Source organism: Psammomys obesus, unplaced genomic scaffold (genome assembly GCF_907164565.1).
Source record: "Psammomys obesus unplaced genomic scaffold, mPsaObe1.curated_primary_1811, whole genome shotgun sequence".
Classification (NCBI taxonomy): Eukaryota; Metazoa; Chordata; class Mammalia; order Rodentia; family Muridae; genus Psammomys; species Psammomys obesus.
The window spans coordinates 16,143,741-16,158,131 of record NW_026585797.1 but is presented as its reverse complement, the minus strand read 5'-3'; the positions used below and the strand labels follow the sequence as shown (position 1 = coordinate 16,158,131).

The following is a 14,391-nucleotide window of genomic DNA, read 5'->3' as shown; positions in this document are numbered from 1 at the left end:
AGAGCCAATATATGGAAAACACTAAGAAACGCCCTAAGTCATTCAAAATAGAGACCCTGTTGCGTGATGGTTTTTATTTCTGAGTTCTTTACCATAAAAGGTTAATAAATAAAAGTGATGGGCAGATTACGCTCTTCTGAAAGCAGAGAAGAGTGCACAAAGTGGGTGGGTGCTGAGTCCCTGTGGACCTCCTGCTCCCTGGCTGTAGCACAGGCTAAAGCATGTAGGGAAACATGCAAATCTGTGGATCATATTAGCATACAGATGAGGAGAGAATGTCTACTGCAAATTATGTGCTTCATTTGCATCTTCCAAGAAGCTCTAACTACACCATGTAATGGAAGTTTTGGTTTCCTTAAAAACTCAGTTATGTAAATGCTTTTGTTTTAATAGCAAGTGTGGGATTTTAGTTTGGGCTTTAGTTTGTCCACAGCTGATAACTGCTTCCTGCAGGCTGTGGTCTTTGTCATACAGCATGGAAAGGGGTATGGTCTAGAACTCTGAGGAAGAGACCATGGTGTAGCAGTTTGGAGGCTTGCTGTGTTTGCTGCTGACAGAGATTGGTATGGTCCAAAAAATCCCATCAACCTTAACAGCCTGGAGAAGTAAAGCAGTCTGTACCCCCTATCCCCCCTAACCTTCTCTCTCTTACCTGGGGGTAAAGGGTTGCAGAAGGGAAGAAGAGGCTTAAATACCCACCCCAAAATAGAATTTAAAAACGAGTACAACCCCAAAAACTTGTCACAAAGAAATCAGACTTAATATAACTTGAATTGTTATAAAACTCAACAAGTTCAAAAGATCCATTTATTAACAATATGTTTACCAAAGAGAGGGGGTACAGATATAATAGAAAACAGAGGAAACATGCCAGGCACATGTGTGTGCAAAGCCAGTGTGAGTAACTTATCAAAACTCTACTTCTACCTGCGGCACTTGACAGTCAAAATAACTTACTACCTCAAGATTTTGGAAATTTCAATCCTACATGACTAAAACTATGCTTATCTCAATGAAAAAAAATTATCATCTCTTGGTCACTGGAAATCTCCAAGTTGCTGAAGGCCAAATAAACTGTATCACACCAGTTTACAAAACTGAAAAGCACTTAAGTTAGAAGCCGTAATTTTAGGAAAATCACTGAAGCATATATTTCATTTTCAGTAGCACTCTCATACAGTGGGGGATCTATACACCCAACTCTCTTCAGTCGCCAGTTACATGCCAGATCTTCCAATGTTTAAATGTCTTCCTCAGGCTGGGCGCAGAGAGGTTCCAGAGTACAGCTTGATCACCCTAAAGAGGTTATGATTCTCTGAAAGGCAGCGAAGGACACCACACAGCATGCCTGGATCTGTCCTTCTGAGTGTGGGCACAGGTTTCACTTCCAATACTTTAGATAACTGCTCTTACATTATCACCTTCCCTTAGATCACGGACTTTCTTTTGGAGAAATGTGACATCAAAACTGAAACAAAGCAAATGTTTAACAGAAAAATTAATAAAATGCTAAAAAAGGAAAGATAGAGGGAGGGAGGAGACAGAGAGCAGGAAGGCAGGCAAGTTCCAGATGATCCTTAGAGGTTTCATTCATTCAACAACAAGCAATGAGTAAGGTGTACAGGGACTGTGCTTAGAGCTGAGGGCTCAAAAGTGAGTAAAGTTCACTTGGGTTCATGGTCCCAGTTCAAACCTGGCAGCCATTAGGAGCATATACCATAGCAGGAGTGCAAAGAGGGGCAAAACCACTCCCCTTTTGAGCAAGGAATTAGAAGACAGAGCCAGAAGGGGCCAGGTTCCCTCAATTCCCTTTACAATCATGACCCCTATGACGTGAGGCCGTTGTAGTAGCGCACACCACCAGCCAGTTACCACTGTGCTGTAAATACAGACCTCTGGGGGGATCTCACCCACATTAAAACCAAAAAAGGTTACAGTCAACAACAGTGTGACCCCTATATCCAGCCTGAAACTAAGTGCTATTGACGTACGTAAATAAAAAAAGATAAGTCTTTGGGGCTGGACAGATGGCTCAGAGGGTAAGAGTACTGGCTGTTCTTCCAAAGGTCCTAAGTTCATTTCCCAGCAACCACATGGTGGCTCATAGCCATCTATAATGAGCTCTGGTGCACTCTTCTAGACTGTAGACATATATGTTTTCTGTATGAATAACAAATCTTAAAAAAGTAAGTCTTCTATCATGCTTGCAATTAAAAAGAAAACAGGTAATGGCTCAGTCAGCACAGGCACCTGCATTCAGGCATGAGGATGGGTTGAATTACCAGGACCCACAAGAGGATTTCCCCAAGTTCCAGGCCGGCCTGGGCTATCATGTGAGATCCCACCTCAAATAAATAAAGAATAGAAAACAAACAGTGTATAACCTATCTAATACAAGTATTTCAAGATACCTGTGTGAAAAGCCCAACCATAAAGAGCATACTTGAGAAAAAAAGTTAATGCTATACAACCACAACTCACCCTTGAAGTTTCTGGACTAGAAAATGGAGAATACTCCCAAGATCTATTTTCGTTGTCAAAGGAATCATCTAGAAATGCAAACTTCTGCTTAAGTGCATTAGATATTACAGACACTGGATCCCATTGTGAACTTTGTCTTTTCTTCTTTTGAATGGGTCTACCCCCTGGTGACCTATTTTAAAAAAAAACAAATACATTAAAACTTTGATGCAATTTTAACTCTTTGTTCACAAACACAGCAGTAATATAAGCATATTATAATCTAATTAGTCTTCGAGAGATCTCTGCCATGAATTAAGAATCTAAATAGAGTTTTAAAAAATTCAAAATAAGAAAACCAAGAGAATACATGGGCTGGGGGTTCCCACAACCTGTCATGACCCGAGGTTCCTCATTTTCACTGCTACAAACCCTAACTTATAACTTTAAATTTCCCACTGGAGAAGTCACTGGGTAGACAGGCCGGCTGGCCTTGAACTTGTGATCCTGCTTCTGCTATCCAAGCATAGGGAATATAGGCATGTGCCATGATGTCTAACAGCACTGAATAGGAGAATTTAAAGAAATCTTTAAGAATGTCTGAAAGGACTAGATTCCATGGGGGAAAAAAAAAAAACACCATTACCATCATTCATTAATTTGATCGTTCAGCTGGTCTTCACTCAATTACAAGTATTTAATCATGCCACTTCTGGAACTTGTCATTGAATGGTAACCAACCTCAGGGAAGGCAAAATGTTGGGTAGAAGAAAGGACTGTATTCCAAATCCTCTATAGCATAGAATAAGTATAATTAACATACCCAAAACAGTGATGTATGATAAGACCATAGACTAGGAACCGTGGCCACAGATGGTAAAAAATACCCAGATTGCATAAACAATTTCTCTGAAAACAACTGATAAAATTTCAGTTCCTTTCCCAAGTTCTGGTGACACACCTTTCAACAGGGCGAAGTTTGACCTTATTCATGTCCTTTAGAACATCCAACATGTGTGGAACATCACTAACTCTCTGGCTATCATGGGTCTTCTTAACACCTGAGTGCCACTTCATTTCACATGTTTGAGCAGATCCAGGTTGTGGGGGAGGAGAACTTGGAGGCTGGAGAAAAAACTGAGGAAGAGGCGGTGGCGGAGGTGGAGAAGAAGAGGAAAGTACCACACTTGGAAAGTGGTCCGGTTCTCCACTCAGCCCAGTGGTCACTGACAGCGAAGGTGCTTGTTCCATGCTGCACCCATCACTCAAGTCAATGAAGCCTAAAGCAAAGACGTCTGTGAAAATCCCAAACCACACATAATCCTCTGGCACAATATATAAAAGCAGTGAGAATCTAGCCAGTCACAACCTCTGTAATGCTGCTAATACTGACAAGCAGCCAAGACAGCGAGCAAACCCACCTTAGTAATTCCTGAGTGCCCACCTCAAGTTTTAAGTCACTTTTAATCCAGTCAGGGTGTCTCAGGGCACACCCTAAAGCATGCATTATACAGAGGAGATAAAGTGATTTCTAGAAAACCACAGAAAATCTCAACTTCATTCTCCAGTTTTAAAACCAAAACATTAACTTGTAGTTAGATGTACTCAGATTGATGTATCCACTCCAAAATGACATTTGAAAAGCAGGCATATGACTCTACGGGTGATACCCTAAAGTCAGTATTTAATTCTCTTATGAATCTTGTTTTGTTGTTTCTGGGAGAGGTTTACATAAAGTCCAGACTAGCTTCAAACTCTGTGCAGCTACAAATGATCTTGAATTTTTAATCCTCCTGCCTCCACCTCCCAAGTGCTAGAATTACAGTCATGCCCTGCTTTATGTGATACTGTGAATTTAACTCAAAGCCTCATGAACGTGAGGAAAGCACTCTACCAACTGAACTACATTCCCAGACCTTATTTCTGTTTTTTGAGATTTGATCTCAAAGAATGACTGAGAACTCTCAGCAATCCTGCCTCAGCCCCTTAAATGCTGGAATTACAGGCATGAATCACCACTCCTGGCTTCCAGTTCTTCACTGAACAAGTAGCTAAGCTTACCTAGAAGCCATGTCTTCTTAAAACAAATAGCCGTTGGTTTACTCTGAATGATCCTCAAGTCTTTTATGGTGTGTTTACTGTTTACATTCAGAATGGTGCTGACTTAGGCATCACTACTACTCTAGTAGAAACAAAACTCTCAACCACTTACCAGTCTCCTTACCCTCTCTCGGGTCCTGCATTGCCACAATTGCAGCAATCTGAGACCGAAGAAAAGCCAGCTCATCTTCAAGGGCAGCTATCTTTTTAACTGCAGCGTCACTCACTGAAAGGTCATTTTTCACTGGTTTGTTCTGTCTCAGAGCAGGTGATGAAGGGTCCCAAACTAGTTTTGAAGGATGAAAAAGAGCAATTTCCCTTTCCTCCTCCTTCCTCCATACACTATGTCTGTGGGTTAGAGGAAAGAAGAAATAAAGGGAGAAAAAAATGTTCCACTTGAAAATTTCTAGCCCAGTGTTGTGGCACATAGCTTTACTCTCAGCACTCGGAAAGCAAAAGGCAGGCAGCATTCTGAATTTGAGGCCAGCTTAGTCTAGAGATGAGTTCCAGGACAGCCAAGACTACACAGAGAAACCGTAAACCTCATTCAGAATGGCAAACAGGATAGACACCAGCAGCAGTAGAAGAGAGGTAACAGGACAGGAGCCTACTATAGAGGGTCCTCTGAAAGGATTCACCCACCAGGGAATGGAAGCAGATGCTGAAACTCTGCCAAACTTTGGGCAGAGTGCAGGGAGTCTTATGGAAGAAGAGGAAAATGGGGATAGAAGGACCTGGAGGGGACAGGCACCCCACAGGGAAAACCAACAAAGCTAAAAAACTTGAGCCCAGGGAGTCCTGCAGAGACTGATGCAGCAACCAAGGACCATGCATGGAAAGGAACTAGAGCTCCTGCTCAGATGTAGCCTATTGGCAGCTCAGTCTCCATGTGGGTTCCCGAATAAGGGGAGCAGGGGTTGCCTCTGTCATGAACTCAGTTGTCTGCTCTTTGATCACTTGCCCCTGGCGACAGGGCCTTGCCAGACCACAGATGAAGAGGATCCAGGCAGTCCTGATGAGACTTGATAAAGTTGGAGTCAGATGGTAGAGAAGAACTCCCCCTTTCAGTGGACTAGGGGAAGGGGATAGGGGAAGAGAAAGGGAGCGCGGGACCTGGACAAGATGACAGAGGAGGCTATAATTGGGTTATAAAATGAATAAATTGTAAAAAATTAAAAAATAGTTTAAGTTTATTCAGAAATTCTACATCAGGCTCTGAAGGGCATTGCATTCAGTACTATATTGGGGTCGGATAATATCTTTTAAATTTCTGAAAATTAATAAACCAGTTTGACACATAATAAATTTGTTATGCCTGAATTGCAATATCCTAAAAGACCACCACCAGGAGTCAAGTCCATTGCAAAACACATGAGCATCTTTTATTACAAATTATTACAAGCTGCAGCTTGGGCTCACACCAAAGGCCGAAGCAGTGAGAGCCGCCAAAGCAGTGAGAGCCTTGTGCTCAGGTTAGTTGGGTGATTTAAAGATTCCGGTCCCTCCCAGTGTGCCCAAAGCAGGGGCAATTCCTGCCTGGCAAGCATCTATTGGTCGAAACGCAAAAGGGATGTTACATTTTGAATTGATTGGCTATAGGAAGGTCCCCAAACCATTAATGATCTGGTGTCCCTCCCTAGGGGGAATGGGCCAGTTTCCCAGCAACTGTATAATTAGAGGGTGGGGAAAGAATTGCAGTAAGGCTAGTTCTTCCCCTCAGAGCATAACTGGACATGTCTCCACCTAGCTAGCCTTAGTTCAGGCCTTAAACTTTAAAACAATACCCACTGATTTTTAAGTCTTTGGTCTCTCAAATTTAGAAAGCATCTTTGACTAATTGACATTCACAATGCTAAAAGCCTCTACTTGAATATTCTAATATATGTCAGTACTTCCTAAAAGAATAAATACATCCAAAATTTGAAATATAGCCACTTCAATATTCAGAAACGCTGCACACACCAAAAGCCAAAGATGCTCAAGTTCCTTATACAAAATGGCACAGTATTTACATTTAACCTACACATACCCTTTGTTTATTCTAAGTTATTTCTAAAGTACTTGAGATACCCAATTCAAGACCTTTAGGTCACGTCATTTTTGTAAATCCAGCATAGTATCTGAAATACAACAAACTCTAGCTTTTGCTTCTAGGAAATTTCTGGATTTTTCTCCCTAAATATTTTCTATCTATGGTATTTGATTTCATGGTGTAGAACCTATATGGGAACCCATGGGTACAGAGCCCATGTAGAAATGATGATTGAGGGCTGAATGCACAAATCTAACATTTATTTTTAAATGCTTTATTTATAATACAGAAAAATTACTATGATGCTGATACCCATTTGATGAGCCACTCCCTCCTAGACCTTATATTAGTTTAAATATGCACAAAGTATTCAAAAGCTCTGCTGACACCTCAGTCTCATCCCACCTGTCTTGGGAGATCTCACCCAAACACTCACACAAGCCTTTATCAGCAATTCTAGGACTTCCTACCTGGTCTGAAACCAGTCCAAATATGATAACAGAGAAAGCAAAACCAAACACCCACTCAACATAGGTAGACTACAAAACTCCCATCAATTCCACAACTTAACTCCAGATGCCCAAGGCCTTGTTGCAAAATATAAGCAATATGAAAACATCACCAATCTTCACCAATCCTATAACAATATTCCTTAGCCAAAACAATTCAAACGAATCTCAAGACAAAGAATTTAAAAGAGCAGTTGTAAAGAATTCAAATATCTGAATGGAGTTACAGGACAAGAATCAATGCCTGACTGAAGCCCAAGAAACACAACAAGTGAAATAATGAAGCAATTCAGGACAGGAAATTAATTCAGCAAAGAGTGAAAAAATGCGGAAGGAAATACAAATAAAGACGGAAACGAAAAATTTAACTACCCATTCAAAAGACTCAGTGAAAAGCCTTGCCAGTAGAATGGATGTGGTAGAAAACAGTGTTGGGAGATAGAGATAAAAGAGATAGAGGAACTGGACCATGCAATCAAATAAAATGGTAAATTAAAGAAAGGAATACACAGGAACTTTGGGATACCCTGAAAAGAGGAAAATCTGTGAATCATCAGAATAGAAAAATTCCAGGCCAGAGGCACAAAAACATCATAGAAGAAAATTTCCTATAACTAAGTAAGAAGATGCCCATTCAGAGCCAAGAGGTACACAGAACACACAATGGATAAAAAAGGAATTTCCGTGCAATATTATAGTTAAAACACTAAATATACAGAGAAAAAGAAATGATACACACCCTTCAAGAAAGAGATTACAACTCAGATAAAGGCAAACCCACTAGAATACCAGCTGACTTCTCAATGAAAATTTTAACAGCCAAATGATCTTGAAGCAATATACTGCAAGTCCTAAAAGACAATCCTCCCAACCATGTACATGCAAAATTAACTGGACTCAGTAGACATCTCTCTCACACACACACATGCACGCGTACACACATACACACTGTCTCTCTCTTTCTCTCTCACACACACACACTCACACAAGACAACATGAAATTGGAAAGAGAGTAAAGAGGACATAGGAAGAGTTAGAGTAGGAAGGTGAGGGATGATCTGATCAAAATAAAATGCATTTATGCATCAAGGGGAAAATCATTTTCGAAAATTTAAACGCAAAATCATTTTTTTAATATATACTAAAGAATGTCTAGAAATCAAGATGCCATCAGCCATCCATATTAGGAAAATATCAGAATACAGCATATCACAAAAATAGAACAAAAATCTCCAGTCATTAGGAACAAACTTCAACGCATGAAAAGACTAAAGTCTCACCCATATCCCAAAGCAAGCATATAAAATTACCGAAATCTGAGGCAGCTGGCTTCTTCATCACTTGCCACACACAAAACATCAGCAAAAGATGGAACCCCAGGTTCATAATCCTCAGACTCCTTAGAGTTCATCAAGTGCATGAGCAACTAGGACAAAAATAAGAACAAAGTCAGAGCACCACAGGAAAGGAGAGAAATCACCTGCCTCATGCTCCCTCATAGTAAATAAGTTGACAGTCCAAAGCAGAAAAGGGGAAAAAAAATATGCAATAGAAATGCACACACCTGTTAGCAAAGGAAAAAGACACCATCACATAGCAAAAATATACAGCAAGATAAAAACAAGACCAGGTACTCTTTGTACCTGTCTCTGAATATAACTGAAGGAACAAACGTGTGTGAGGTGAGTTATCTGTAAACTAAAGGTCCTTGGCTTACAGGCACACTCCTTCCTTTATCCTTCTATCCTAAATCCCTGGAAATGCCTAGTATTACTTTACACACACAGGGCTTACATAATGCATGGAGACTACCTTACCTCAAAATTAGGTCTTCGACAAGGTTCCAAAGGAAGCATTCTCCCAATAATACGAATGATACTCCGAGCTGACCCATAGTCTCTATTTTGCCAAATCAGCAAGTCCTACAAATAGGGTTTGTTTAAAATATACCCCAGTTAAGTATGTTTATATATCTAAGAAAAAAAGAGATGCAACAGGTGTAGTAACATTTATTTCTACAAAGAAAACATAACAAGCATACTCTTAAAGTAGAGACTTAAACTTCATTAATATTTATCTTGAAAAAGCACTACAGTATGGGCTTAGGAAAACAGTTTAGTCAATAAAATTTAACATGGCTACATGAGATCCCAAATGTGATATCCAGAACCCATGTTTAAAAAAAAAAAAAAAAAAGCCGTACATGCGGATGTACTCCTGTAATCCCAGAACTGGGAGGCAGACATCAGCAAATCCCTGAGGTTTCTTAGCAGCTTGGCTAAATTGGGGCCTGTGAGAACCTTGTCTCATAAAACAGAGGGGGTGCGGGAGTGAGAGGCTGAAGAGATGGCTCAGCAGTTAAAAACACTGGGTTTGATTCCCAGCATCTACATGTTGGCTCACAATCTGTATGCCCCTGATGTCCCCCTCTGGCACACAAGTGGTGCAAGACATATATACAAGTTTGCAAGACATAGGCAAAATGTACATCAAATAAAAAAGATTTAACAGACTAGTCAAAGTCCCAAGGAATGACCTGTGGCCTCCACACCCATGCAAATGGAAACACATTCTCACACTGGATCTACTATCTGTGGTGAGTGTGCATGGGTTGTCTACCTCCACCCCAGCACTTAGGAGACAGAGGCAGGGTGATCGAAAATTTGATCACAAAAGATGTTTTTAAAATTACCAATTTATGTCGATATCACAAGTACTGGGTCCTCACAAACAGTCCCTTCATGTCAGGTATGTTTAGCCTAAGCAAATAAAGCTACCGCCAATCTGACACCCCCACTACACCAACGCCATTACATGCAATCTCTGAGATCCCACACATCAATGCCAGTCCCTGTAAGCTGAGGTCCCCTCACGCCAATGGCAGGGCATACAAGTGACCTAACATCTCAGAGTTTAATTCCCAAAAACACAAAAGCAAAAGCCAGACTTCTATTTGACATGCTTCATTTCTCATCATCCAAAAATCTCTCTCACCATCTCTCATTTTTGTTCTGTTTAAACTAGAACCCTCTCTTCCTTCCTAGGCTTTTTTATTTAGATTCCCTTTCCCACTACCCTCCAGTATATTGATCTGTCACTTCTCATTTGTATTTCAAACTTTTAACCAGAACTTTCAAATATACTGAAGTTAATTGTGCTAGTGTTTTGTCAACTTGACACAAGGTATGATTATCTGGAAAAAGTGAACCACAATTAAGAAAATGCTTCCATAAGACTGGCCTATAGGCAAGTCCATAGAGAACATTAACATAATGAACATTAGTGATTAGTCAATCACTAATCACAATGATTAACGACTGGTATGGGAAGGTACAGCCCACTAGGGTCAGTGCCACCCCTGAGTTACATGAGAAAGCAGGCTGAGCAAGCCATGGAGAACAAGCCAGTACACAGCACCCCTCCATCCACCCTCTTAGATAGGGTTCTACTGCTGAGAAGAGAAACCATGACCAAGGCAACTCTTATAAAGGATAACATTTCAGCGGGGCTATCAACATGGAGAGAAGCATGGCAGCCTGAAGGTAGACATGGTGCTAGAGAAGCTGAGAGTTCTTTATCTTGATCCAAAGGCAGCAGATTGTGTAACACTGAACATATATGAGACCTCAAAGCCCTGCACAGTGACACACTTCCTCTGACAAGGCCATCCCCCTGATAATGCCACTCCCCATGAACCAAGCATTCAAACACATGAATCTATAGGGGTCATACCTTATTCAAACCACCACACACACACCCCCCCCCGCTTCATTCAGTTCTTGACTTGGATGCCCTTGATGGACTGAAGCCTGTTGGCCAAATAAACACTTCCGTGCCCTAATTTGGTTTTGGTCAATGTTTGATGACAGCAATAGAAAGAAACTAATATCTAAATTCTAAGACTGAAAAGAAAAAGAAACAACAGTGCTGCGCCCTCCAGCTGATGGCTTCTCTCAATTTCTTTTCGAAAGTTTTTTAAAAAAAGGTTACTGACACCACTCCCTTCCTCACATCCTCCAGATTTCTCCAATCCAATCCCATGCCCAAGCACAGAAACTTTTCCTAGAATAGGTAGTACACACCCTCAGTCTCAGCACACACCTTTAATCAGGAGGCAGAAGCAGGGGGGTACAAGGTCCAGGACAGTCAGGACTACATAGAGAAACTGTCTCAGGTAAGGAAAATAGTGGAGAGAGGGAGAGAGAGGGGGAGGGGGAGAGGAAGAAGGGAGGAGGATGGGAAAAGGAGAAAGACAGGGGGAGGAAAAGGGGAAGGAAAGGGAAGAGGAAGAAAGGGAAGAGGAAGAAAAGGAAAGGAAGGCAGGAAGGAAGGAAAGAAGGAAGGAAGAAAGAGAGGTAAATTTTTTTCTGGAGGCACGTTGGGCTTTCTTCCTGTTTGGTTTTAATAGTTTTTGGAGGATTTTCTTGTTTGTTTTTGAGTGGACTTCCAAGATGAGCAGTGACCGCACCTAACTGCATCCATATCACTTTGCCCCTTCCCTCTCCCTGCTCCAACTCCTCTCATGTCACTGTCCCAAATCCATGCTCTCTCCTTTAATTAGTATTTATATATAAATATACGTGTGTGTATATCTACACACACACACATGTATGCATGCACATATGTACACATAACCAACTGAGTCCATTTAGCTTTGACTGTATATACAGATGTCCAGGGTTGACCACTTGGGATAGCATAAGCTTGGGATAGCATAAGCATAAGTTCAGTCCTCAATTGATTCTTCCTCTCAGCAGTCACTGACCATCTGTAACTCTTCCTATAGGGGTGAAACCATGTGGAACTTCCCCTGTCCGAGCTGGCATGTCAGCTGATATTGGGCTTGTTCATACGAAAGGAAGTCAGGACAGAAAAACGGAAAAATGCTCGGGCTGCAGAGATGGCTCAGAGGTTAGGAGCACCGGCTCTTCTTCCAGAGGTCCTGAGTTCAATTCCCAGCAACCACATGGTGGCTCACAATTATCTATAATGAGATCTGGTCCCTCTTCTGTATGCAGGTGTACATGCAGGCAGAATGTTGTACACCTAATAAATAAATCTTCAAAAAAAAAATGCTCTACAGACGTGCCTACAGCGTGATCTTATGAGACAATTTCTCAAGCAGGGTTCTCTCCTCTCAGGTTAAAATAAAACTAGCCAGCACAACTTCTCAGCCCCAATTCATCACCGAAGGAAGTCAGAAACCCCTGAAGCAGAAACCCCAGCTCCAACTCACCTAGCTTTCTTACACAACTCAGAACTCATTTGCCTAAGAATCCTATCCTCCACAGGGCTTGGCCCAATGCACCTCTCAACAATGAAGACAGGACCATAAATCCAATCTCAGACAGGCAGTCCCTTGGGGTTCCCTCTTCCCACATGACTCTAATTCTAAATTGACAATAAAAACTAATCAGGGCAGAAAACATGTTCAAATTACACACCAAAATCCAACCTAGTGGTGTTCATCCTAATCCCAGCCCTTGAAAGGTGGAGAGAGGATTAGGAGCTTAAGAACAGCCTGGGCTACATGATAGTCTGGCTCAAAGCAACAATAATAAGACCCAAGAATAAGTCAGCAAAATCCAGACATTTAGCCTGAGCTACATAACATTCTGACTCAAAACAACAATAATATAAGACTCCAATATAAAGCCAGCAAAATTAAAAGGCATTTACCTGGTCTACGGGAACACCAAAATATGCCAGCATGTTTCTTAATATATTCAGAATGAAAGACATTGGTGAAGCAAGCTCAAGGAAACATTGTTCGTTGGTACCTTAGAAAAGAAGTTATCATTTATTAATATTGCCAAGGAACTGCCATGCAGATCACACTGAAGAGCCTCCAGAGACCTTTCATGATATATTACACTTCAAGTAATTGCTCCTTTGCTCCTGGAGAGCGTTGTCTTTGAAGGAAGACGAAGAGAAAATGTGAACACGGGGGTGGTGGGGGGTCCGAGAGCACTAAAAATGAAACTTCACTACATTACCGGGTGTTTGTGAAGAGGCCCCGACAAGCAGAGGTCCCGGGAGTGCTGCTGCCCCTGGACACACTCGGCTCCGCCCCGCCGCTCTTTCCTCGCCGCACACCTTCCCACTGCACTGCTCCACGCCGGGGCGCCAAGAACTCCGCCGCCGACCGAACCGGGCTCCTCCGCAACGGCTCGCAGCTTCCGCCTGCACAGCAACTCGAGCTCCGCGGGCCGGAAACAGGACGCTGTCCCCATTGGGCAAGACTCCGGGCACCGCTTGTGATTGGAGGTCAGGAGCCAATCGCCGCCATAGGAAGGCGCATGCGCGGGACGCATGCTGTATGTGCTATCAGCTGTTGGACCTTGGAATTCACTCAGGCCTTTGACAGGTTTGGGCCTTCTAAACCCTGCCCAAACGGTGGCACGCCTTTCCAGCATTCGACAAAATTCCGCCAACGAACTTGAGGCTTTTTGGTCATTCTGCGAAAATATTTAGCCGTAAACTAAATGCTGAGATGACTCATCCTGAGCCACAATATCCAGTCGTTTACATGCATTTAGTGTGTTCGTGGCCACCAGAGCACAATTCACAGTACCCGCTTGAACTCAAAGGACAACTTTTGAGAGTTGGTTCTCTCCTACCGTGTAGGACCCAATGATAGAATCTGAGACCTTAGCTGCCTGAGCCATTGAGTATTGAACTCCCTGGACCCCCACTCTGCATCTTTCCCATTTCTCCCATCCTGCCGTCCCATGGGTTCCAAAAATGGAAGCAGGGAGGACATGATCCCTAGCAAGCAGCCATGGGATGACCTAAGTTGGAAGCAGCTCTGCCCGACAGCTCGGGTAGGCTAGCTGTGTCTGAGGCATTTGGACTATCTAATGAGTCCTTGAGTGAGGGCGCTGGAGTCTGGCAAGTCACCTAATAATTTTTTTTTTTTTTTTAAGTAAAAGCTATCAGGATAAGAGATTTCAGCACTGGCTGTTCTTCCAGAGTTCTTGGTTTGAATTTCCAACTCATACATAATGGCTCACAGATACACTCAAGCCCCAGGGAATCTAATGCCCCCTGCAGGCTTTTGTAGATAGTGTGCTCATGGTTGCGCAGGTATACGTGGACCATAAAGGACATCTTTGGTGGCTGGAGAATTGACTCGGCAGGTTAAGATCACTGGCTGCTCTCCCTGAAGACCCAGATCTAATTGCCAGCTCCTACATTGCAGCTCACAGCTCTCTGGAACTCCAGTTCCAAGGGATCCAACACACCCATACAGAGGCAAAGCAATGCACATAATAAACCATTAAAAAGGTC

The 14,391-nt window shown here is 42.3% G+C and overlaps 1 protein-coding gene across 3 annotated transcripts; it reads right to left on the bottom strand.

Annotated features, from left to right (window-relative positions):
* Positions 1–811: 811 nt before the first annotated feature.
* Positions 812–13,253, bottom strand: Mtfr2 (mitochondrial fission regulator 2). Of its 3 annotated transcripts, none has more exons than XM_055599427.1 (8): positions 13,098–13,253; positions 12,781–12,881; positions 8,919–9,023; positions 8,412–8,527; positions 4,673–4,908; positions 3,422–3,740; positions 2,482–2,653; positions 812–1,468 (listed from the first exon to the last, which is right to left on the bottom strand). In XM_055599427.1, the coding sequence occupies exons 2-8, from the start codon at positions 12,841–12,843 to the stop codon at positions 1,463–1,465; spliced, it is 1,017 nt and encodes a 338-aa protein (XP_055455402.1). In that variant the 5' UTR covers positions 12,844–12,881; positions 13,098–13,253; the 3' UTR covers positions 812–1,462. The 3 variants fall into 3 exon arrangements, with proteins under 3 accessions (XP_055455402.1, XP_055455400.1, XP_055455401.1); XM_055599425.1 differs by having other exon boundaries at positions 4,685–4,908; positions 13,098–13,154; XM_055599426.1 differs by lacking the exon at positions 13,098–13,253 and having other exon boundaries at positions 8,919–9,074; positions 12,781–12,830.
* Positions 13,254–14,391: the final 1,138 nt, after the last annotated feature.